The sequence below is a fragment of the Vanacampus margaritifer genome, chromosome 12 (assembly GCF_051991255.1).
Source record: "Vanacampus margaritifer isolate UIUO_Vmar chromosome 12, RoL_Vmar_1.0, whole genome shotgun sequence".
Lineage (NCBI taxonomy): Eukaryota > Metazoa > Chordata > Actinopteri > Syngnathiformes > Syngnathidae > Vanacampus > Vanacampus margaritifer.
The window spans coordinates 19,720,356-19,742,587 of NC_135443.1; the positions used below are offsets into that span (position 1 = coordinate 19,720,356).

General features: G+C 41.6%; 3 protein-coding genes across 9 annotated transcripts in view; 1 reads left to right on the forward strand and 2 right to left on the reverse strand.

Annotated features, from left to right (window-relative positions):
- The window catches only part of LOC144061198 (disks large homolog 5-like), a 69,928-nt gene extending 67,077 nt beyond the window's left edge, over window positions 1–2,851 (reverse strand). For all 5 annotated transcript variants that reach the window (XM_077581405.1, XM_077581404.1, XM_077581403.1 and 2 more), the window contains exon 1: window positions 2,074–2,851. In XM_077581405.1, the coding sequence (XP_077437531.1) occupies window positions 2,074–2,380 (307 nt within the window). In that variant the 5' untranslated portion in view covers window positions 2,381–2,851. The remainder of the gene's footprint in view (window positions 1–2,073) is intronic.
- A 5,757-nt stretch (window positions 2,852–8,608) lies between these two features.
- On the reverse strand, window positions 8,609–17,447 carry LOC144061624 (annexin A4-like). Of its 3 annotated transcripts, none has more exons than XM_077582217.1 (15): window positions 17,303–17,447; window positions 14,954–15,265; window positions 14,579–14,661; window positions 13,349–13,522; window positions 13,180–13,267; window positions 11,935–12,029; window positions 11,526–11,639; window positions 11,228–11,318; window positions 10,822–10,901; window positions 10,675–10,731; window positions 10,494–10,587; window positions 10,317–10,412; window positions 9,809–9,867; window positions 9,323–9,445; window positions 8,609–9,213 (listed from the first exon to the last, which is right to left on the reverse strand). In XM_077582217.1, exons 2-15 carry the CDS (start codon window positions 15,261–15,263, stop codon window positions 9,154–9,156), a joined length of 1,524 nt encoding a protein of 507 aa, XP_077438343.1. In that variant the 5' UTR covers window positions 15,264–15,265; window positions 17,303–17,447; the 3' UTR covers window positions 8,609–9,153. The 3 variants fall into 3 exon arrangements, with proteins under 3 accessions (XP_077438343.1, XP_077438341.1, XP_077438342.1); XM_077582215.1 differs by having other exon boundaries at window positions 13,349–13,666; XM_077582216.1 differs by lacking the exon at window positions 17,303–17,447 and adding an exon at window positions 16,929–17,282 and having other exon boundaries at window positions 13,349–13,666.
- A 1,015-nt stretch (window positions 17,448–18,462) lies between these two features.
- Window positions 18,463–22,232, forward strand: part of zcchc24 (zinc finger, CCHC domain containing 24) — a 43,222-nt gene continuing 39,452 nt past the window's right edge. The window contains exon 1 of the mRNA XM_077581231.1: window positions 18,463–18,925. Within this exon, the coding sequence (XP_077437357.1) occupies window positions 18,683–18,925 (243 nt within the window). The 5' untranslated portion in view covers window positions 18,463–18,682. The remainder of the gene's footprint in view (window positions 18,926–22,232) is intronic.

A 22,232-nucleotide genomic window follows, 5' to 3' on the forward strand; every position in this document is an offset into this window, starting at 1 on the left:
CGCTCACCAGCGCACACTCATGCGGCCAATGCATGTGTGCGGGTCGACGTGGTACAGCGGTACGCCTGTTGTCATGGAAACAAGTCAGCCGACCTAATGCGCCATGACCGTGGCACGCCACCGACGGCAAAATTGATGCTGGTGTTGCTGAACTGATGCTGGGAATCACATTGCACACTGAGCGAATGTCGCTTGTCAACCAAGAGTCCTTTCACATAAAATCACAGGTACGGCCATTGGGAATATAATGCATACGTACTGTACACCATTCGGTTTTATACTGTACATATACACTTGTAGAGTACACCTTGCCAGGAAAGAATATTAAAATGTTGCAAAACACAGTACCTGTCCTAAGGTTTTATTAAGGTGAGTCCTGCTCAGAACAGTGACCTCGTGGTTGGTTTTCAGGTTGGAGTTCAAATTTTGCCTTTGACAAGTTTCAGCATTCAGTGGACCAAGCATGCATATATTTGAGACACTGGGAGAATGCCACACAGTGATTCCAACCCAAATATCTCAAGGCATCAGTGTACATACATCTCTATTGCCCTTGCATTTGGTTATTATAGTTATAAGGACAGGTACACACATGAAGACAATCCAGCTGTTTTTGTCCCAATTTTGTCCCTTCCCAACCAAGGACATCAAATGCTCGACTATTTTAAGTTGTACAAGACTGATCTATAACATTAATGGACTGAGGTGTGTTAAGAGTGGATTTGTCTCATTAATAGAGACCTAAACAGGTCGGAGCCGACAATCTTAAAATATCAAACATGCTCAATATTTATGACCAAGGTGGCCAATCCATAAATAACAGATGCCTGTTTGTTGACGATTTACCAATGTCGGGAAAATATTAAATTGACAGAACAAACATTGCCGTAAAGCAAGTTGGTTTTCGACCGTCAATGTAATTGTCAATCCGTCAATAACGGCAAACCCATTTTGCTGACGGATGACAGACAACAGAAACAATGACGCGGATGCCCACTTGCCAGAAACATTGACGGACACACATTTCACTGGAGAATGTCGAATGACAGATTGATGATTACAATGCAATTTGGCTTGAAATACTGACGTATTGTCGATGACAGAAGGGTGCCCCAACTTTTGACAACTTACAGACGTTCAAAATTCATTGACACCCCCAACTATGGTGAACAGAATGTAGCGAATCAAAGAAGCGGACAAGGACGCGGCAGTAAACCTTGTCAAAAGTGGACTTCTCAGATGGCACACAAGTATTTTCCAAAGCAAGTCTTTTCTTGCCGACATCGCCATCTTACAATAACACTCCCAACTCTGGTCCTCTTAGGAAAAAAAATTGACAACCATCAGGGCAGTGCGTAGCCAGAAGTGTCTGTGTGATGATGATGATGATGATGCAAGAGCTCTACATCGGAGGACTGGATTCTAGACACACACACGATCACAATATTTATGTGTGTGATGTTCTGTGTTGAGATTAAAAGAGCAGACCACACACACACACACACACACACACACACACAAGGACCAAAACTGTTACAGGGGAAGAAATCCAAATTCTTGACAAGATGTTCTATGTGACCCCTAATAGTCTAAACACAGCATTCTGATTAATAATGTGTTAGTGAAATATAAATTAAGCAGAAAAATCCACCAGTTTTTATCCATGTACTGTCTGCAGCCTAGAGGCTCCGGTAACCATCGTAATGGCTAAACTGTTTTCTGAGTTTGGTCATGTGACATTTGCATACAAAGCCCTAATTTTCTTTTTGTGTGTGGGGTCTGTCACAGATTTTTTATTTATTTTTTATTCTTTAAGATGATGTAAAAAATCATTGTGTGTGTAGCAGGCCTGACAGAAAACTTGTGGCAACCTTTGGTGGCCGACATAAAATGATGTGGAGGGCCGAATGACCCGGGGGCTTCACGTTTGACACAGGAAGACTTCAAATTAGAAAATGGATGGATTGCAATTTTGCAAGTACATCATTCCCCCATGCTTTAATACAGTGCTGCTGTAGAAGACCACCCAGGTCACAGCCAACCAAAAGCCCCAAGACTGAGCACGCTTCCTACCGGTGTTGTGGTCCACGGGCCCGCCGCCGTTGTTACCCCCGAAGAGGGCAGCGTGTAGGTCGGGGTACGCCTTCTCCAGAGCCACGCACAGGTCCAGGAAATGGTCGCTCTCCTTGTTCGTTAGCATCTTCAGCAGCAGCTCCACTTTCTCCGCGCTGGACGAGCAGTTCTGGTCCAGCTCGAAGCGGTCGAGTTGACTGAGGGCGCCCGAGACGACGAGCAGCTCGATGACTCGGTCGGCGTCCGTGATGGACTCCACTAAGTTCTGGTGGCACTGGTCGAGCAACTCTTTGTGCTTCGGCTCCATTGCTACGCGCGGTGGTAGTTGCCCCTCACCACCACCGCCGCCGACCCTCCTCCTTAGCTTCTCCAAAGCTAACGCGGTGGAATATCCGTAAGCGATCAAAAGTACCGAGAGATTGTGGAACTTAAGTTAGTTCGCCGGAGCCGAAGCGGCATCTGGAGAGCATTGTTTATAGCATAGTAGTGGGAAAGGCACAAGGAGCCATATTGGTTGCCCGGGGCTATTGACTGCACTAAACAGCGATACATTGTCCCATCTTACTCGCGTGTGGCGATTCACGTCGTCTTCAGCCTCCTTTCCGAGTACCGACACATTTTTCTCACCCCCTCTCTCTTCTCGAGAAGCATTCAACGCGCCCTCGGACGACTCAAAATGCTGGGGGAGGGAAAGGAAGAAAAAAAAGTCATGGAACTCCGCCGCTGAGCCTCTGCTCCACTGTATCCTCCGCCATGTCTGGGCAACTCAGCAGCTGCTGTCCGCTGTCAATCAACGCGCCGTCCAACGCCCGTATATGGTTAAAGAGGCGGTGCTACACAAGACCACGCCAATTTCTTCAATGGGCGTGAACGTGACCTCACCTTACGTCAAAAATTGAATTTAAAAAATGACGATGGAGTAGCAGAACAGAGAAATGGTGCCATGTGTTTACTTCATATATGTACAGTATTTAGTACTGATTTAACAAAACAATCTGAAGATTTGGTTAGATGCACATAATATAATAAAACAACAATAACATTTGCAATAATTAAAAAATATACTACATGATTACAAATAATAATAATAATGATAATAATAAAAATTGTAATGCACTCCACATTTTAGGGAAATGTCAAAGTGCTACAGTTAAAAAAAATTACAGTAAAATATAGCTGAGTTTTAATATATAAATGTATATTAATTACTGTGTTTCACTTATTTACTGTTGATTTAATGGAACCATTTAAAACATGGCTAAGTAACTAAAAAAGCAGTAACTGAAAAATATATAACATGATGTTTACAAATGTATCTTAATTACAAAAAATAATATTAGTTTAATATCTATCTATCTATCTCATACTATTGATTCAGTGAAGACCGATTAAGTAGCACATAAGTAAATTATACAAGAATTGAATTAGCAATAATTAGAAACATGTAATGATAATAAAAATAGAAATGTATAACAAAATATTTTAAGAAGTTAAATGGTTTTATGATTTATTTTATTGAACATATAAACATAAAGAAAACACAAAACACATTACAAGTATAAAATATAAGTTGAAGTAAAAAGCAAAATAGGAAGAAAGAAAATAGTTAATATGTTCAAAAGGGGTAGGAGGACAGGGTTAGCTTTCACTAAAAACGCTGGAGTGACAGCCTTTCCCGCTGGGACTGGGGTTCGGGGGTGTCGCCCGTCCACCCGGTGCCCCCATCTCCCCTTCTGCCCCCGGGGTCCCGTCCCTCCACGCGGCGGGGGATGGGGTGGGCGCGGGTGCCCTCTCCGCTCCGCTGTCCGGCCCCTCTTCGGCACCGATACCTGGGTACGGGGGTCCCCGGGATCTGGGGTCGGGGGCTGCCGGTTGGGGGGGGGGGGTTGTCTGGGGGTTTGGGGGCAGCTGGGGCTGGGTTGGGGTGGATGGGGGGGTCATGGGGGGAGCGGGGTCTGTGGACCGGTGGGGTGCCTGGCGGGCCTGCAGTGCCCCGTCCTGCTGCGTTGGGTTGGGGGCGCGGTCCGTGTTGGGGTGGGGGGGCGCTCCTGCTCCTGGGTTTGGTCTCCGGCCGGTGGCCCCTGCGGGGCCCGGGGGTTGTCCCTTGGCGCTGCCATGGCCTGGGGGGCCCTGAGGTGTTGCGCTTGCTCTGTCCTGGCAGGGGTCGACGGCTCCCCTCTTTGGTGGAGATTTTTATGCATGCCAGATCCACCACACCAGCATCTATCGAAACTCAGACACAATCTGCTTCTTCCTCAGGTCGTTGAATCGGTGGAGGCTGGTGTCTGTGGATCTCACTCTGCTTTGTCTGTCCTTCCTTCCTTTCCTCAGTCTCTCCTTTGGTCTCTTGAGGTCTCCCTGATTTGTTTAGATGTTTCTGGGGTTGGTGAAGGACTCTGGTTGGTGGCCCGGTGGGTGGTGGATGGTGGGTGGTGTCTGGTCGGTGCTGGATTTCACTTTCCTTTCTTTTCTTTGGTCCTTCCTTGGGTCTCCTGACGGCCTCACAACTCTGGCTGGAAGTGTTCGGTTTAGGTGAACGGTATGGGATTTTTTAAATAGGTTTTAGGTGAACTAATGAATACACACTCACACTCACACACGCATACTCACCCCAATACAAAAAAAAAAATAAAAAAAAAAAGAGCGCAATGATGATGACATGTCAAATCGGTAAAATTACCGAATGAACAAAACTGAGCTCTCCAGGGAAAAAAAGAGGTAGGAGGAAGTTAAAAATGTATCTAGTCCTACCCCTTATTCGTTTTATTTTTGATACAATAAGGTTAATGTATTTCAACTAGTGCTGTCAAAGTTAAAGCGTTAACTGACTAATTAATCACAAAAAAATTATTGCATTAATCATGAATTAACACAGATTAATCACACTATTAGTTTTGACCATAGATTATACTCAGCTCTAATTTCAACAAAAGAAAATGTATAAACCTAGTCATGTATACAAGTGCACTTTAACATACGCACAATAAATACAGTACATATACACACACATATATTCATTTCTTTAAATTAAAATTTACCCTATGAGCCTGGGTTCTTCACTGGGAATATAACCAAGTTGCACCATTCAACCAGAAGGAGTTTCTTTAAACTATTTGTATTTTATGGCATCCAATTGGCTGAGCCTTAATCATACGCAATTGTTTGATCACATCTTTCTATATTCAACATTTCGAAGTGTAAAATCTGCAGATTAAAAAAAACAAAAACAGATTCCATGCTTACATAATGATGTTGCTGTAGCCACGGGCGTATGCACCGGCGTGTACCATCACCATTCAGATGCAACACTGCAACCGATTTCCCCATGTGTGTGCGTAGGCTTTTAAAAGCTACATGAGTGCTGACAAATGATATTAGCATTTGTGAAATACAACAAGAAGATGATGGATGCCGTCCGCTCTAAAGATTGTTGGCAGAGAAGCAGCCGTCTGCAGGCGTTTACCTCTCAAAGCGTGACCTTATTCATGCATGCACTGAATCTCATTGTGACATCTCCAATTCCCTTCCTCTCCTTCTACCACCCTCCCTCCACTCGGTCTGCCATGTTGGCTCAACGAACAGCCTGTGCGATTTGCTTCCCCTTTAGATGAAAAATTAATAAGGATTCATTCATGTCAAAGGGAAGCAGGTCCTCGCTGCAGACACAGAATGGGCACTCGTGTCTGGAGCCTTTTTTCTGAGGATACAGAAAACAGACTGATGACTTTCACATAGTAGAACATTGTTTGTGTTGCATTTAGATGTTGATTCTCGGGCCCTCTGATAATTTACTGAGAGCTTGTTCAACAGATCTAGTTATCAGACGGCTTAGATGAGAGAAGATGATATCAGTAGAACCAAAAACGTGGAACAAAATACATTGGTTGCTAAATTGCTCTCATTCCATCCATCTAAAGATGTCACAATTGGGTAAGCAACTCAGGCAATTGATGACAAAACAATGGCACTACTTTCGGCACTGGAATGACAAGATATCGTAAATCCCTGGCATTGAGACCCTAATTATCTGTTGCTATTGAAAATGCAATCACTTTTTGACGATACAATGATTATGGTTAAAAAAAATTGACAAATTATGCTTTTGGAGGTTCAATGATTCCGCCCGCGATATACAGTGCAGAACAAATTAATGGGCACCAATAATTAGTTTTGAAATTAGCACTCAAGGATAACGGTTTATTCAACTATTGTTCAAGATATTTTAAAATGGGGTTTGACACTTTAAAATATTTTGCATTCTCTTATAGTTATTATTGCATGTGACAATTTGAAAATTTGCTACAGATTTTTCATGGAAAATGACGAGCTAGATTTGCTTCCACGGGCCACATAAAGTGATGTGGCAGGCCAGATCAGATCCCCGACCTCGAGTTTAATACCTGTGGTTCATATACTCATTAATGTATGTAACATTAATATTAATGTGTAATGTAACATTTGCTGACATGTGTCAAAGTCACGCGTGATGTCACCAATGGTTTAACACATTTCGCCAGAAATTATGTTGAACTCCAAATTGTGCCATATTTTGGGGAATTCAATTTCCACTGTCTGTTTTCCATCCGCTCCATAAATATGTCAACATCTTGTAACATGACCTTATTTAACGTGTAGTTAATGTCCTATGATGGATGTTTAGCTATGGTTTAAGGGGCTCATAATATAACTGACACGATGACAAGGAAGGACATTATCGGTGTCCTTCGGCATCACTCCTACATGACTGCATATTTGACTACATGACGTAATTATGCTGAGGGTGTTCCCAGAGGGATCAGATGAGACATCAAATTAAACAACTCTGAGTTATTATTATTATTATTAATTAGGAGTAAATTACACTTGCTTCATTTTGATAGCTGCAACAGATGGGCAGCAACTGATCATTATAAGGAAACTTGATTACACAGGCAGACACAACTCATCGCCTTGCAAACTGATGGGATGGTGTCTCGATTAAAATTATGACTGATTATTGTCTCAGCATGGCAAACATGTCTTCAAGTCATCTAAATTTAGCAAGATGTCAGGGGGGAAAGGGGTTCGCCCTGACATGCTATATTTGTTTGACATGACCCACCCATCTATAGATGCCATTAAATGTCCCCTCCCTCCACATGATTATTGATTACACGTACTGTAGCCAGCTGAGTGCACCGCAAAGTGCTCGACAGCATTTTAAGTGAGGCTAACAGGACTCGATAGGGCACAGCCACATTACAAGCACCGAGGAAACCACTTGTTTGCTTATATTGTCATTTATAATTATAAGAATAATCGGCAAGGTTAGCACATCTGCCTCACAGTTCAGAGTTTTTAAGTTAACGCCAGAATTGGCCTTCCTGTGCAGAGGTGCTATGCTCTCCGTGTTTGTAACCCCCCCCCCCCCCTCCAGACTCCTCCCGTTAAAAAAATGAACCTTATGTTCACTGAAGACTGTAAAATTATCTATAGATGGATCGATAAGAGTAATGTGACATCAAAATAATTTAAATAACAGGAATTAATCAGGATGTATGCAGACCAGCCATACCCTTGTGTAAAGAATTTACTATCGTGAGAATTACTTGTGTTTTGCTGCCCTCTGCGGGCAAAAAGTCATCAAGACAAGAGTAGAGGGAAAAGAGCCTGTAAAAAAGAAATCAGATTTGTTTCTAAATACATTATAGATGTTTGAAAATCTTTGGTGTAAACATGCAGAGACTGAGAATTATGTAGTACTTAATTGTGGATATTTATTATTCTCAGCATTTCAGTTTTCCTGATTTTTTTTTATGTTTTAGTTTATCTGGGCGGGGGTGGGGTGTCTAAAATTGTGCTTAGTAGCACTTTTGAGTTCCCCTCCCCCCCACACACACTATAGCAGTTAGCTAGCTAGAAATGCCAACAACCTGAAGATACATCTTCTCTTTGGATAGACCACTACCATGGACACTAAAAACTAGTGCCTCATTGTTTGTCATGACAGAGAATGGCGGAAAATCTAGAATAAAGACCTGACAGGCAGCTAGCAACATATGGACTGGGGCTGTAGATGCTTTAGAGTATCTCATTGTTGGCCCTGAGAGAGTGCACTTCATGGTGGGAAGTGCCAGAGTGTAGGACAGGGGCATTGCGCTGGCATGGCCGCTTTTAGAGTGCCTCATTGTTGCAGCGTGGAAACGACCCAGTGGGATGTAGTCCAGCAACTAATTCTATTGGTGAGTCAAACATGTAATTTGATGAGAGCATGCATTTTTATTATCTTCACAGTCTTGGTACAATACCACATAATTCTGTTTTGGAGATGGAGACTCGTGATTGTTTGGGGTTTCAAGTAAACCATCTACACTAAGAGCAGCAATAATACACCGCCAGTTTACCCCTTATTATGTGTGGGGTCTTACATTTTACAAAATTATTAAGATGTTGATAAAATGGTTTGCATGCGGTTTGAGAAATGTATTCATGTAAAGAAAATATTTAAGTTCAAATTGTATTTTGGATGGAAGCAATTTGATGAGCCAAAAAGAGGTCAGTTGTCAGTGTTTATTTTCTGTGTGAATATAAAATTCCAGGCAAATGATTGAAATAGATTGTGTCATGTGCACATGCTCCTAAACTACAAAGCGCAACAACAGCAAGGAAAATGTCAAAATAGACTTAAAATAGAGATTACATGGCTTGGCGTGATATGTTATGGCACTTGTGCATTTCAATTCAGCATTTTTGAACATTTTAACTTTTAAAAGCAGATATAACATCTGCTCATAAAGGCACTTTTACAATTGGTGCACTATTGCAAGAATTAGGATCCAATAAACAAACATTTAAAAATATAAATCTTTTTCTCACATGTAATGTATTAAAAAAGTTTCAAATTTAACTCATATATTCAGCATTAAAAAATATAAAAGCTTTTGTGTGCAAATTGTATTGCAAGTGGCCATCATGTGAGGTTACAACAGGGTAAACATTGAGGACACTGGCACGGCATGCATTTTTGCAGTTTGTGTATATTGCTTTGATAATATAAAGCCAAAACTGATTACTATTGAAGGCATGTAAAATGTGATTGCTTCAATCATTGCCGCCACACAGCTTGAGAAGGAGCTTCTTGTAGTCCCCTGATGTGTCACCCTGTTAGGAGATGGGAAAAACATTTGCATCCAACACAGTCGCTATGCTTTTCATTTAGACACATGGTTGCCTATTTAATTGGCCAATCAAAGCTAGTAGTAATACTTACAGAGATGTCCGTGTACAGCGACTTGCGGTAGTTTTTCAAATATTCCTGGCGGATATCCAGCATGTCCACCTCGGAACGGGACACCATGATTCGGATGAGGGTGGTGTCTTTAGTACCAGCTCCCTAAGCACACACAAACATCATAAGAATGAGTGAAATAGTCAATTTTCCTCCTATGCGTATTACGTACAGACTAGTCACAACTACTTTTTTTTTCTCTGACTGGAAACAGCATCACGCCTTCTGTTCAATTGTGTATGTTCTGTGTAAATTTAGTGTATGAGCTGATGATGCTTTTATTTCTAAGCATTATCACATTCCGTGATTATTATTATTATTATTATTATCATCATCATAATTTTTTACAACTTTACCGGAAAAAAAATAGCAAAGACATCATCTACTACTTGACATCGACTCGGCTTTTATCACATTAGCAGCAATTTAAGAAAAAAAAAAACTTCAGTCATGCAGAATGAGTCTCACCTTCATGGCCTTGTAAAGCCGCTCAGCGAAGTATGCATGTGTATTCTTAATACACTTCACTGGAATAGAGAACATATATGCCCTTAACACTAAATACTTGTCATTTAATACAACAGAAGATGTATCATCACAAGATGAAAACGTAACACCCTTAAAACTATATTCCAACAAAACTGGAATATCACGCAACATGCACACTGCAGTGAACACAATGAAAATATATTTGTGAAAACTGTAAAATAATACTGGCCTGATTAAAATAAAGCATATAGATGGAACACCTTAAATAGGTTACAATACCACAACCCTGATGGTAGCAAAAACATTAAGAGGAAAAAACAGGGCGTTAACATGTGGAAAATATTTGATACATGAATGCTACATCTGTGACTCAGTGTAAACATACTTAACATGTCATGAAATTGGTTATGTAAAACAAATCTGTGTTCAGAACACAATGTGGCAGGGTGATGACACTTGCTGGTGTTTTGTTCTTCTTTTTTCTTACCCACAGCCAACATGCCACTCTCCAAGTCTCCTGACATCTCTCTGCTGATGCTCTTCTCAATATCCCTGCCACACATCTTCTGGTACTCCATAAAAACTGCACGCGGCAGAAAAATACATTGAGATGAGGGATGAAATAGTATGACAAAAAAAAGTATGCATTTATTTTAGTACCTACCTGCCCTGAGATGGTTTTTGCTCCTGGCACATAGGATGGCATTAAATTTGGACTCATCCGTCCCCAGCTTGTTCTCTCCGGCAGCGTACAATGCCTAGGAGGAGAGCATAAAGCATATTTGCGGTACATAAATGACGATAAACAGACAAATGAATATGAATTTGTGTAAATCAGACTGTACCTGAGCATCTTGCTTAGCCAGTGAGATGTCGACATTTGGTCTTTCATCTCGATTACCCTATAGACAGAGAAAAAATAAATAAATAAGAGTTGATGAGGTCCTCCTTGTAGTCGCAAAAAAATATTTCAGCAGGTTTTGCTGTTGTACCTGTGCAAGAGAAATCAGGAGCCTACGGAAGTGTCCTGAGGTGTCACTGCTGATGGCATCCTCCATAGACTTCTTGAATTCTAAATTGAGGGGATAACACAAATGATTGATAGTGGTGTATTTGCTTGTAAACTCATATAAATGTGATTTGAAAATGTCTTGTTTTAGCCATAATGTGCAAGCGGGCAACTTAATCAAAATTAATACAGTCGAACCACATTTTATTACATTTTATCATTTTTGGGAGTGTTCGATTTTGTCCTCTGCTGCAGTGAAAACTCCAAAGTCAGACCATTTCAAGGAAGTATACATCCAGTGAACACGCACAGTCGGATGTCGCCGATCTTATCAATCAAACTTTGAACATGGCGATTAGTCGTGAACTTACCAGCTTGTAGTGCCTCACCTGTTTTGTAAATACGAGCTATCTCCTTGATTTCGGCATTGGAACGAGACGACAGGATCTCTATCAGACAGGCTTCATCGGTTCCAGCGCCCTACAGGGATCACGCAGCAAATAATAATTTCACCTTGCAGCTTTGTCTGAGCACAGTCTTCCTGACTTGTAATGAATCATTATTTAAACTGACAACAGAAGCCATTTCCCCAGTATTTCATAACATTTCTTATTGCATCTCTTTTGTTATTGCTTGTGTTCTCATCTGGAATAATATTTCCTACGTATGAGTATGTTCAATGTTTACCTTGATGGCAGAATGGATCTCAGAGGCATCAAACTCAGCCGGGCTCTTCAACGTGGCCATGACCAGCTTCCTAAAGTCACCCGACAGTTCCGAGTGGAGGTCCTTAATCAGATCCTGAAAATGGAAACAGGCTTGGAATAACTGAAGTCCTTCATCAATTACTAGAGCTATGAAAAACAAACTATAATGAGCTCTGAGCATTTGTCCTCTAACCCTCTTTACATTTTTGCTGGCAGCATCTGTCATATGTCAACAAAAACTAAGCTACGCTTGTCTTTCTATATGGAGAACGCTGTTTAAACGCCAACACTATTTTAATAACTGTGGATTTTCTCACTATAGAAACAGGCAGGCCGTGAGCATGCTAAAAGAGTGTTAAGAATAAGCATGGACGGGCGGGATGTTTTACCTTCCCATAAGAGGTTTTGTAGGCACGGAGCAGAGGAACACGCTGCTTGTTGGAGCGACTCCCCAGCAAGTCGATGATGGCCTGCTCATCAGTTCCTGCACGCACACACACACGCACACACACACACTTATATTTGAGGGTAGACTAAGGCTACATTCACACTGCAGGTCTTAATGCTCAATTCCGATTTTTAGGCGAAATCTGTTTTTTTTGAGTAAGCGTTCACATTACCTATTAATTGTGACTTCATTCTGTTTGCTGTGTGGACGTAATATGTTCCCAAAGTGACCCGCATGCGCAGAAGAGGATACAACGTCAATCACAATGCTGTGTTTGCGGAAGTAAATACGTATGGCCCAGCAGCGTGTCAGGGCCACAGACTTTTATAAGTCCATCGTTTGGGCTCATATTTTTACCATCTCATATCTACAGAGGAGTGATGCAGGAGGAGGTAGAAATAATATTTTGTGAAAATGGGGCGAGCCTGTTTGAGCGCCTCATCTCACAGAGACCGCTCCCTTTTTTTTCTCCCTAACGATGATGTCACGTCATTGCCGCGCATAATAAATGAGCCACCTGCGTGGCTAAATGACTAATATCACCACCACAAATGCCATCTTTCTACTTCATGTTTCAAGTGGGATTAAATTAAAGTCAAATATAAAGCCACAACGCTTACTCGAAACAACTTTGCCAATTGACGTTCGTCTACCGAGCCGTGCGGACCTAATGTCCCTGCCCGCACAGAGCGCATATTGGACTTTTGATGACGTCGAGGTCGGATATAGTTTTCAGACCGCGGTCGCATTGCAAATATTCAGATACATATCCAATCTAGGACCACATATGAAAGTGACCCAGGTCGGATATGAAAAAAATCGGAATTGAGCCGTTCAGACTGACATAAAAAAGTCAGATACAGGTCGCATTTAGGCAAAAAAATCAGATCTGGGTCGCATTTGCCTGCAGTATGAACGTTGCCTAATTTGCAAGTGACAGCCTCCGTTTAAAGGAAAGCTCAGAAATACTACATAATGTGTAACGTTTAAATGTCTGACAATGTTAGTGTTTGTCCTGAGACCATAGAATAACCTGAGAAGCAGGTGGCATCCCATATCTGTTGTGACACTGTTTACAGAGTCAAATGCCATGCAAATTATTGCATGGGTTTGACCCGGATAAAAAAAGCTTCACAATCAGATCGGGGATGAACAAGGCTGGAAATTGGAGTTGTCAGTCACTCACCAAAGCCCTTCATGGCCTTCCTGAGGACCTCCACATCTTTGAGCGGGTCCGCTCCAGGGAAGTTTTTGATTGTCCCTCTGAACCCTTTCTGCAATCACTCAAATCCAACATAAATCAACTTTGGCCAGTAGTCCATGGTAAACTGTCTTTAAAACATGTTGGTTCTCACATTAACAGGCGGTGCCATCGGCATGACTCCTCCTCCATAGGCTTGCGTTGATGGATTTGGAGAGGGGTACCCCGGTGCTGCTCCATACCCGGTGGGGTTGGGAGAGGTTGGGTAGCCGGGCATAGGCTGGCCTGGGTAGCCCATCCCAGGGCCTTGGGGCATGCCTCCTCCTGGCTGTGGGTACAGGCCATATGACTGTTGGTTAGGAAAAGGGGCACCGTACCCGCCTGGTGGATAGACAGGCGGGTATCCCCCGGGGAGGTGGGCGTACATGGGGTTTGGAGTAAAACACCCTATGCCGTGGCACATCTGGTTGGCCTGTAATTTGGAAAGATTGGCATTCCATAGTATGGGCAAAGTTACATCTTTCTGAAGTCTACTGAATTATGTTTTTATGATACAAAACAATTAGAACATTTAAATCAGGAGTGTCAAACATATGGCCGTTAGACAGAACACAAAATGCATTTTTTCACTAAATATAACTGTTGTTAATATTGTCCACTGGGAGGCGCACTGACAACCACTTAAGTGGCATTCAGAAATTTGGCTATAACTCAGGATTTGATGCAAAAAAATTGCGGTCATTAATGCTAAGAATTGCTGGATTGCTTTGAAGTAAAATACTATTAAATAAATATTTTCTGAATGTACTTGTAATTTTTTGCACCCAAAATAAAAAATAGATATATTTTGATTTGCCTTTATTTATAGCTTACTAGGCCATTGACATCCTGATCCAGCCCACTTGAAATCAAATTTAGGCGAAAGTGGCCCCTTAATTAAAATTAGTTTGACAACCCTGATTTAAATGCTTCTGACAGAAGCATTCAAACAAATTGCAGCCATGCTATGCAGTGAAATTGGAATCCTGACATCACAAATGATACAAACAGGACAAAGAATCAGAAAAGGGAAAGGGTTAAAATGAGCAAGCTTGAGAGGCCTGGATGCTAATTTTAATGTCTTGATGAAAAATGTTCTTCTCATGCAATAAAGCGAGAAAGATGACTGATAAAAAAGCGATGCTGAGGTTTTTTTTTTTTTTTTTTAAGATGCAAACTTCAAGAACTGACTTACCATAAAATGTAAAGACAGAATAGCCCAGTTATGGATGTGAAATTCATTCTAAGTGCAATACTCAACGCAACCATCTCATCATGTCACATAAAATACATATAAAAATACTTTCTCAAGATGGAGTTGCATTTCTTAATGAACTAAGCCTACCATGCCAGCGTTGTATCCCGGGTTGGTGAGGTTGTCCACACCTATAGAGGGATATCCGCCAGGAGGCCCACCTCCCCAGCTGCCTGCAGCACAAAACAAACATTATACTGTTACCCATACTGCATTGCCTTAAAAATACCCAAGAATTAAGAATATTAGAATGGGACAACAAATTGAGGAATGACTCCTCTTGCTGGAACTTTCCGACTTGTCAACGAGTAGGGGACAGAATGTGTAACTCAGAATGGGAGCACTGTAGAAGTGAAAAAGCAACAGTAGAGGTTTGTTTGCTTTGGGAAGGGAAAAAAAAAAACATCCTGCAGGCTACAAAAAAAAAAAAACTTTGGGTGGGAGGCTTGCATACATTCGCCTTACCTGGTGGAGGTGCCTGTGGATATCCTCCGGCCTGGGGGGGATATCCTCCTGCTTGGGGTGGGTAACCTCCCGCTTGGGGTGGGTATCCCCCCGCCTGGGGTGGGTATCCCCCCGCCTGGGGTGGGTAGCCACCCGGCTGGGGTGGGTAGCCACCGGGTTGTGGTTGGTAGCTACCGGCCTGAGGAGGGTAGGCACCAGGTTGCGGAGGGTAGCTGCCTGCTTGGGGTGGGTAACCACCAGGTTGTGGTGGGTAACCACCAGCTTGAGGAGGGTAACCACCAGCTTGAGGAGGGTAACCAGGGTAACTCATGGCTTCAAAGACAAAACAGAACACAGTAGGCACATGAAAGGGACATAATATTATACTGTCTGTCCTTTTTGTTCCAGGTGTTTAGTGTATAACTGAATGCTACCAAGGTCGCAATTTTTCTGGAGGATTATGTCTCTAAAGTTATGCAAAAGTAACTTGGAGCCTTCACGCAAATCTTGCAGGACCTTAATTTGTCAGCCGCTACTAGCGTTAACTGCTACGTGCAGGCTTTCTACAGCACGTTTTATTACTTGTTATTAAAGTGCAGTGTTTTTGCTGGTTTTAAAGCGAACCCTCTTCATTTAATAATTGTTTTATTGTATGCTTTCATGTGAATCGCGGTTAGTATTACACTTAAATGTAAGTCAAAAATGTTGAAATTAGACTTCCAGAATAGCCTGTGCAATTATAGAAGTTTTTATGATGGCCGTAAATTACTCTGAAATGGATTAGTTCTGTTTCCTATGGGGAAAAATGGTTCCTAACGTTTCAAAAATCTGCTTCCAAATGTTTCCGGCCAGCATTCCTGGATGAGAAACTTATGAGTTTGCACTGTACTTACTATATATCTACCAGTTCCAGGACCAAACACTGGAAAGAAACACAAAAACCAAAAGAACACTAGACTTCTCAGAGACATGTGTAAATATGCTTTTCTTCTAAGACCACAAGGCAATAATTCCTCCTCAAACAAAAGACGAGCAAGGTAGTTCTTTCAGAAATGTCACTTAAATACAATGTTACACATTTTTGTTTTATACCACTTGTCCTCATTAGAGTAGTGCATACGATGGAGCCTAGCCCCAACTGACTTTCAGTGAGTGGTGGTTTGCACCCTGAACTAGTCGCCAAGAAACTAACAATGGGCATACACAAACATACATTCACACTCATAATTTAGAGTCTTCAATTAACCTAAGATACATGTTTTTGTAGCATCGGAGTAAAATATGTGCAATCACAGGAAGAACACGCAAACATCACACGGGAGGATCTGAGCCAAGATTTGAACCTTTAACCTCTTAACAGTAAAGCAGATGGGGAAAAAACACTAGACCACCATATTGGCTCTATTTAAAGTAACTGTGTACAGAAAAAATAAATACATATGAACACTTACCAACTGTTATATCAGGAAAACTGAGATTTTATTACAAGTCATACATAAACTGGTGTAGAATGTATTCACTGACAACTCGAGAATACTTAAAAACTTCTTTTTTTTTTAAATACATATTTAGGATTTCCTCTTAAAGCTTCCCCAAGGCTAGGAACATAATTGTCAAATACATTACTAGCATTCCAGGATTCGGGGACTGGGACATTAAATTCTCCTTTATGTATTCATACAGCCTACACTCATCTTATGTAAGCGGATCTGACATTTTTGTGTTTACCTTCCTTGAAAAATACAAAAGTTAAACTCGTGTACATAATGATCTACTTGTTCCATGTATGTCCTCACTGGACTTAATGTACCACTCAAGTATTTTCTAACAGGTTTAAAAATAAACATATACAGCGACAAAGTACAACGTGTAAGGTCCTTCACTTGAGCTTCCCGTTTTACTGTAGGCACGATAAGCGAGTCAACAGAGTGACAATGGCTTACTAACTTATTGTTAAATTAAATACACAGCAGCTATACAGTATACTGCACTGTACCTTAGTTAGCTGTGCTGAGATTTAGTTGGCTTGAAGATTGGACTGGCCAGTCCTACTGTACCTAAAACAAATCACTAAAAAATCGCCAAATTATATCGCTACCACGGTCCACCACACATTTAGACGTCTTAAGAGAAAGCAATGAGGAAAAATAGTGCCAAGGCTCAGTTTAGCCGTAAAATTGAGCTAAAGATAAACATGCAGTGGCCGTGGCCGAGGTAGCGAGGGGTGTATTAAAAAAAAGAGAGAGAGATTGCGTACACCTCAAAACGCTTTCCAAAAATAGTCGCTACGTCTCCAAAGATAACTTGTCCGTAAATATTTCAAAACCATTGTCCTTAAAATAAGTGTACTTCTGGGGATTAGGAACTTACTTGGGCCTATAGGAATTCTTCTTCCTGGTCCTCGGCGAGCTGAGTTGCTGTTGAACGACGTTTGAGGCTCGCAGAGGGTGGGTCACTCGAGACAGTTTCCATCTTGAACAAGGGAGGACCCGCCCACCGATAGATGTGTCACACTTGTACTGCCTGTCAACGCCGCTGTCATAACATGACACGCCAAATAAAGTAAACAAAACGCATTTTTTTCCACTCACGAGGGCATACGTAAATGATGATTAATTAGATGGATGTAACACATGATCCGTAGGCCCGCATGGTAATGTTCCACGACGTGATTTTATTTTATTTTACACGGCAGGTGTGTTTCCTGAAACTAGAACCGCCCGTATAAAATAACTCAGATTTCGAAAACGAATCAAACTAAATTTGTTCGTCATAAACGATGTCGAATTGTTTCATTATCCAAGTTAGTAAATGATATTCTTCTTTAAATAAAACATTTCTATTATATTTTGCCCCCCCCCCCCCCCCAACACATACACACACACACACACACACACGCACACACACACGCACACACACACACACACACACACGCACACACACACACTCACACACACACAGCCCCCCCCCCCCCCGACAATGTGTATTTAGCGGTTAACTGTAGGACTGTAATGACTATTAAATCTGCCACAGGAGGGAGCCATTGTGTAGGCTTTAGCGTCTGGTGGTCTTGTCTGCCTGGCTGCCACCTGCAGGTTGATTTAGCGGGTGGTATGTAATTTAAGTCCGATACCATACTATCATTTTGTTTTAAACATAGAAATTGGAGACTATATTTTGACCAAAACATTTTGGGGGAAAAAACTCATTAACCAGTGGCTCACTATCATTAACGTCATAAAATTGAACTGAAAAAATATCACACAATCACTTCTGTCACCTCTTTAAAAACAGTACATTTGGTGCAAACGCTCGCTGACTGGTGTGTTAAATTAATTTAGTGGCGGTAGGGTGCTCGAGGAACAGATTTGGCCGACGAACCATCTGCTTTAAAACACTGCTTATGAATATTCATGACCACCGAGCGCTGATTGGCCAGTGTCCTCGACGACGCTGCGTTGGCCTCATTTAATATTCAAAGCAGCTCTCTCGGCCCCGCTGCAATAAAGGCAGATAGCGGACCATGGGGAGCAGGGGGGAAACTTTTTATACTGACATGTTAGCGCTATGACTTTTGACTAAGACTTAACTGGAGCCAGGCTCCGGGCGTGAGGAGCGTACAAAGGCTCTTTTTTTTTCGGGATCAAAAGGGAGAACTCGACTTCTCGCCCCGAGGAAAAAGCCACCAAGACACGAGTTCCATTGAAAGTATCAGCGGTGGCAAGTCGAGTTCAGCCCTTTGGATTGAAGATGAGCTTATTGTCTGCTATAGACACGAGTGCCTCCGTGTACCAGCCTGCTCAACTCCTCAACTGGGTCTATCTCTCCTTGCAAGACCCCCACCACCAGACCAGCGCCTTTGACGCCTTCAGACCCGAACCCAACTCTTCCCACCCGGATCTCAACTTCAGCAAGAGTCCCGCCTCGGCCGACTTGAGCTCTTCCCTCAACTCCAACTATCTCAACAACTTCTTTCAGCTGCAACGCAATGAGGTGACATTTATTTATTTTTTGGGGGAGTGAGTGTGTTTTAACTGACCGAGCTGGATGCATGCCTGTGCAGTGAATGCTAGTGCACGGACTGTTCTGGTAGGAAACATCCGCTATAATAATTTTTATATGGACCATGACTTCAGCCACTCTGGTGGTGGTGTTGGAAAGTTTTAGCAACACTATCCAACTAGAAGTAGAATTTCTATTATAATTCAACCATCCTCATGTTAGAAATTCAATTTAGAAAATTACCTATAGACTTTTGACTCTTAAGATGCACCCTGTCAAATTATGATTTTATGATTTTTGCATACATTGATGAAGGGAAAAAAGATCCAACGATGGGACTAGTAATGATTTATTTTTTTTAATGCTCACATATTTATATTGCGGGCCAAAGTAAATGCTTTCGGGAGCCAAATATGGTGCGTGGTCCATAGGTTCCCTACTGATGTCTTAAGTCATTTGATCCAAGACTCAAGTCAGTCCAAGTTTCGAACAGGAAACAGATCCCAATTAATTTGCTCTCACTAAGACTATGACACAACTCAAACTTGTTACTGGCCTTTTACACAAATAACATAGAGAACTGAGACCCGGCCCAAACTGACTTGCATTAATTAGGCTAAATACATTTGGTCTAGTTTTAGACTTGGACTGGCCAGCTTAGCAGCTCACACTAGTCTTATTTTGACCTCTTCAAATAGACACGGCCGTGCAAACACAAAATCAACTCGTGTTTGCATATTGTCTATTTTTGAAGCGCTGTGTAATTTTAGGGACAAACATGCCGCTAACGTATGCTGGGCGCAAACCTGATACTACAAACTGCACATTGCAAACACACCACTTCACAGAGGCACACTCACTGTTTATATTCCCTGTGTGTTTATTACACTGCAGTTTTAACAACTCAAAGTAGATGTACTCGTGTTCTTTATTGTGGTAATAGCTCTTCACGTCACTTAACATGAAACAGTCCTCGAGTCGGAAGAATGGGTGTGCGCACAATGCATTACACTCAATTGTGTAATGCAATTCAATCCACATGAGAATAACGTGTTTCAAAGTGAGCGAGCGTGCATATGGGCTGGAAACAGTTTAGGGGCACCGGGGATTTTGCAACTTTCTATTCCGACTACGCCAAGCTAAATAAACCACTACAGAGATTTGATGATGAGATGAGTAATGCCGTTATTTTCAAGACACGAAAGTACAAAAGTCCCAACAAGTATTGCCGTGTTGTCCAATGCTAGTTTTATACCAACGTAGATTAGTTCTAATTCAAAAAGACGCATGCTTATGCAATAAATCGTTACAATCTTTCTGTTTTTGTTTCCAAGGTACGTACATTAACCCTAACCTATAGCAGTTTCCTTTCTAATTTCCTGCAGTTTTATGCTAACTCAGGTCACCCACCAGGCACATGAGCTCCGGTTTTAAAACAACAAAGTGTGATTGCCCCCTGATGTGGCGACACCACAATCCTAAATCTGGGAAAGCAAATGCTTATCTCGCTTGGTTGCACAAGACATTATTTACTAGCTTTTGTAGTACCTGATATACACATCCATCACCAAAAACTCAATCAAAATGTGCTAGATCCACCATACGCTTTCACTTAATGCTGACTCACCTAACATTTCACCCCATCTTCGTGTGAAATCACTTCGGTTTGGTATGCCAGCTGGAGAATGAAACCAAAGAATGAAGTTTTATGTTTGTCAAAATAGCACCACAACAACTGCACTAAGTGAATACACAAACAAGTGTGTGCGCGGTAACACTTAACACAGTAATACCCGGGGCTGAAAGGCATGGCATTGGCAGATGGAAAACCTGAGAATGGACAAGGCTGTGATGCTTGATTCACAATGACAACATGTAATAAATGAACACGGCCTCAAAGCTGGAGCTGGTTAGAGAGTCCACGGCAAACAGACTGCAGATATATAGATCTGGCATGGAGCCGCGGCCAGGTTGCCAAGTTTTAGGTTTCTGCGCAATGCAACATTAAACAGCAACATTATTTCCCAGACATCAGGCCGGATCCCAAAAAATGCTTGACCCTCTGTGATAAGGATGAATTTATCTGTGGATCCCATCAAGCCCACTCACTGGGGCCTTCGCTTTAATGTGGCTTTTCAAGTATTTGTCATTTGAGCAGTAAAAGGATTCACCTTTTGATGCCAGATGTAGCGTTTGTTGGTGAACCATGTACAGTACATTTGACCAATTCCAATCATTTGTTCCTTTGTTATTTTGTCAAGTTTCATGAAAGTTCAAAGTCTTTTGATCCAAGTCAGACCGTAAGTATTTCTGAATAAGTTTCAAGCCTATTTTAAGTTATTTGGTTGAAATATGAAGAAAGTCGAAACAAAGTTTCAAAGAGCTGGCAAATGATAAATTTTGGGCTCAAGCAATTGAGACCTGAAATGAGTGTAACATGTTTAATCTGTTTGATCTTGGTTTTAAAACAACACTTCACCATTGTGAGTTCTGACTTTTTGGCTGCCGTAGTGTAGCGTGTTTTGTAAACTGAGTGAACACGCAACCTACGCAAGTGTGCGGTAGCGGCTGATAAATTTGAGTTGTTCTATATTTTGAGGCTAAATAGGTCTGTAAGTGGCCATATGCTGTGTCATCCGATTTCATGAATGAAAAATAGGACGGACAAAATTATTATTGCTCATCATTACTCACCATCATTTAGGTGTAGCGGCCTCTTTTAATGTACATGTATTGAAGCGTTGGTGAACTAATCAGGCCAAGCGGCGAACAAACAGCTCTTTAATGGCAATTTGCAAGCAACTGTCGGCCGTAACCATGCCAGAACACAACAGCTCAGAACATTAGCTTACCAAAACAAAAGTCTGTGTTGCATTTCAGGCCCATCCAGACCATGGGAAATTACACAATATGTGCCCCACCCACAAGGATTGCTACAGAATGCTAGTGTTTTTTTTAAATCAAATCGGAAAATGTTACGTCGTATAAGCAGGTATAATTTTACTTTGCCTACACTTTAGCATGTGTGAGTTTACTGACTGGAGATCGCTAAGTTTTATTTTTTTAATATATATATTGAATTTATTTATTGATAAATACAGTGTTTAAAAAGTGCAGTGTTTACATGCCATGTTTCATGCAACATGAAAAATTGGATATGTTGAAGTGGTCGATTGTAACTATAACTGTAATTGTAGTAGAAAAAAACTGTGATATAATGGCTTCATTTGCCTTTATCTTAAGATCCTGTAATGTATAATACAGTAGAGTAGATTGTTTATTATGATGAAGTTTTTGT

Coding starts and splice junctions, on each gene's coding strand:
- LOC144061624 (XM_077582215.1), bottom strand. CDS start 15,263: ATGAGTTACCCTGGTTACCCTCCTCAAGCTGGTGGTTACCCTCCTCAA. Junction 13,268..13,348: donor CGATGGCACCGCCTGTTAAT/GTGAGAACCAAC, acceptor GAGTGATTGCAG/AAAGGGTTCAGAGGGACAAT. Junction 11,640..11,934: donor ACAAAACCTCTTATGGGAAG/GTAAAACATCCC, acceptor TTCCATTTTCAG/GATCTGATTAAGGACCTCCA.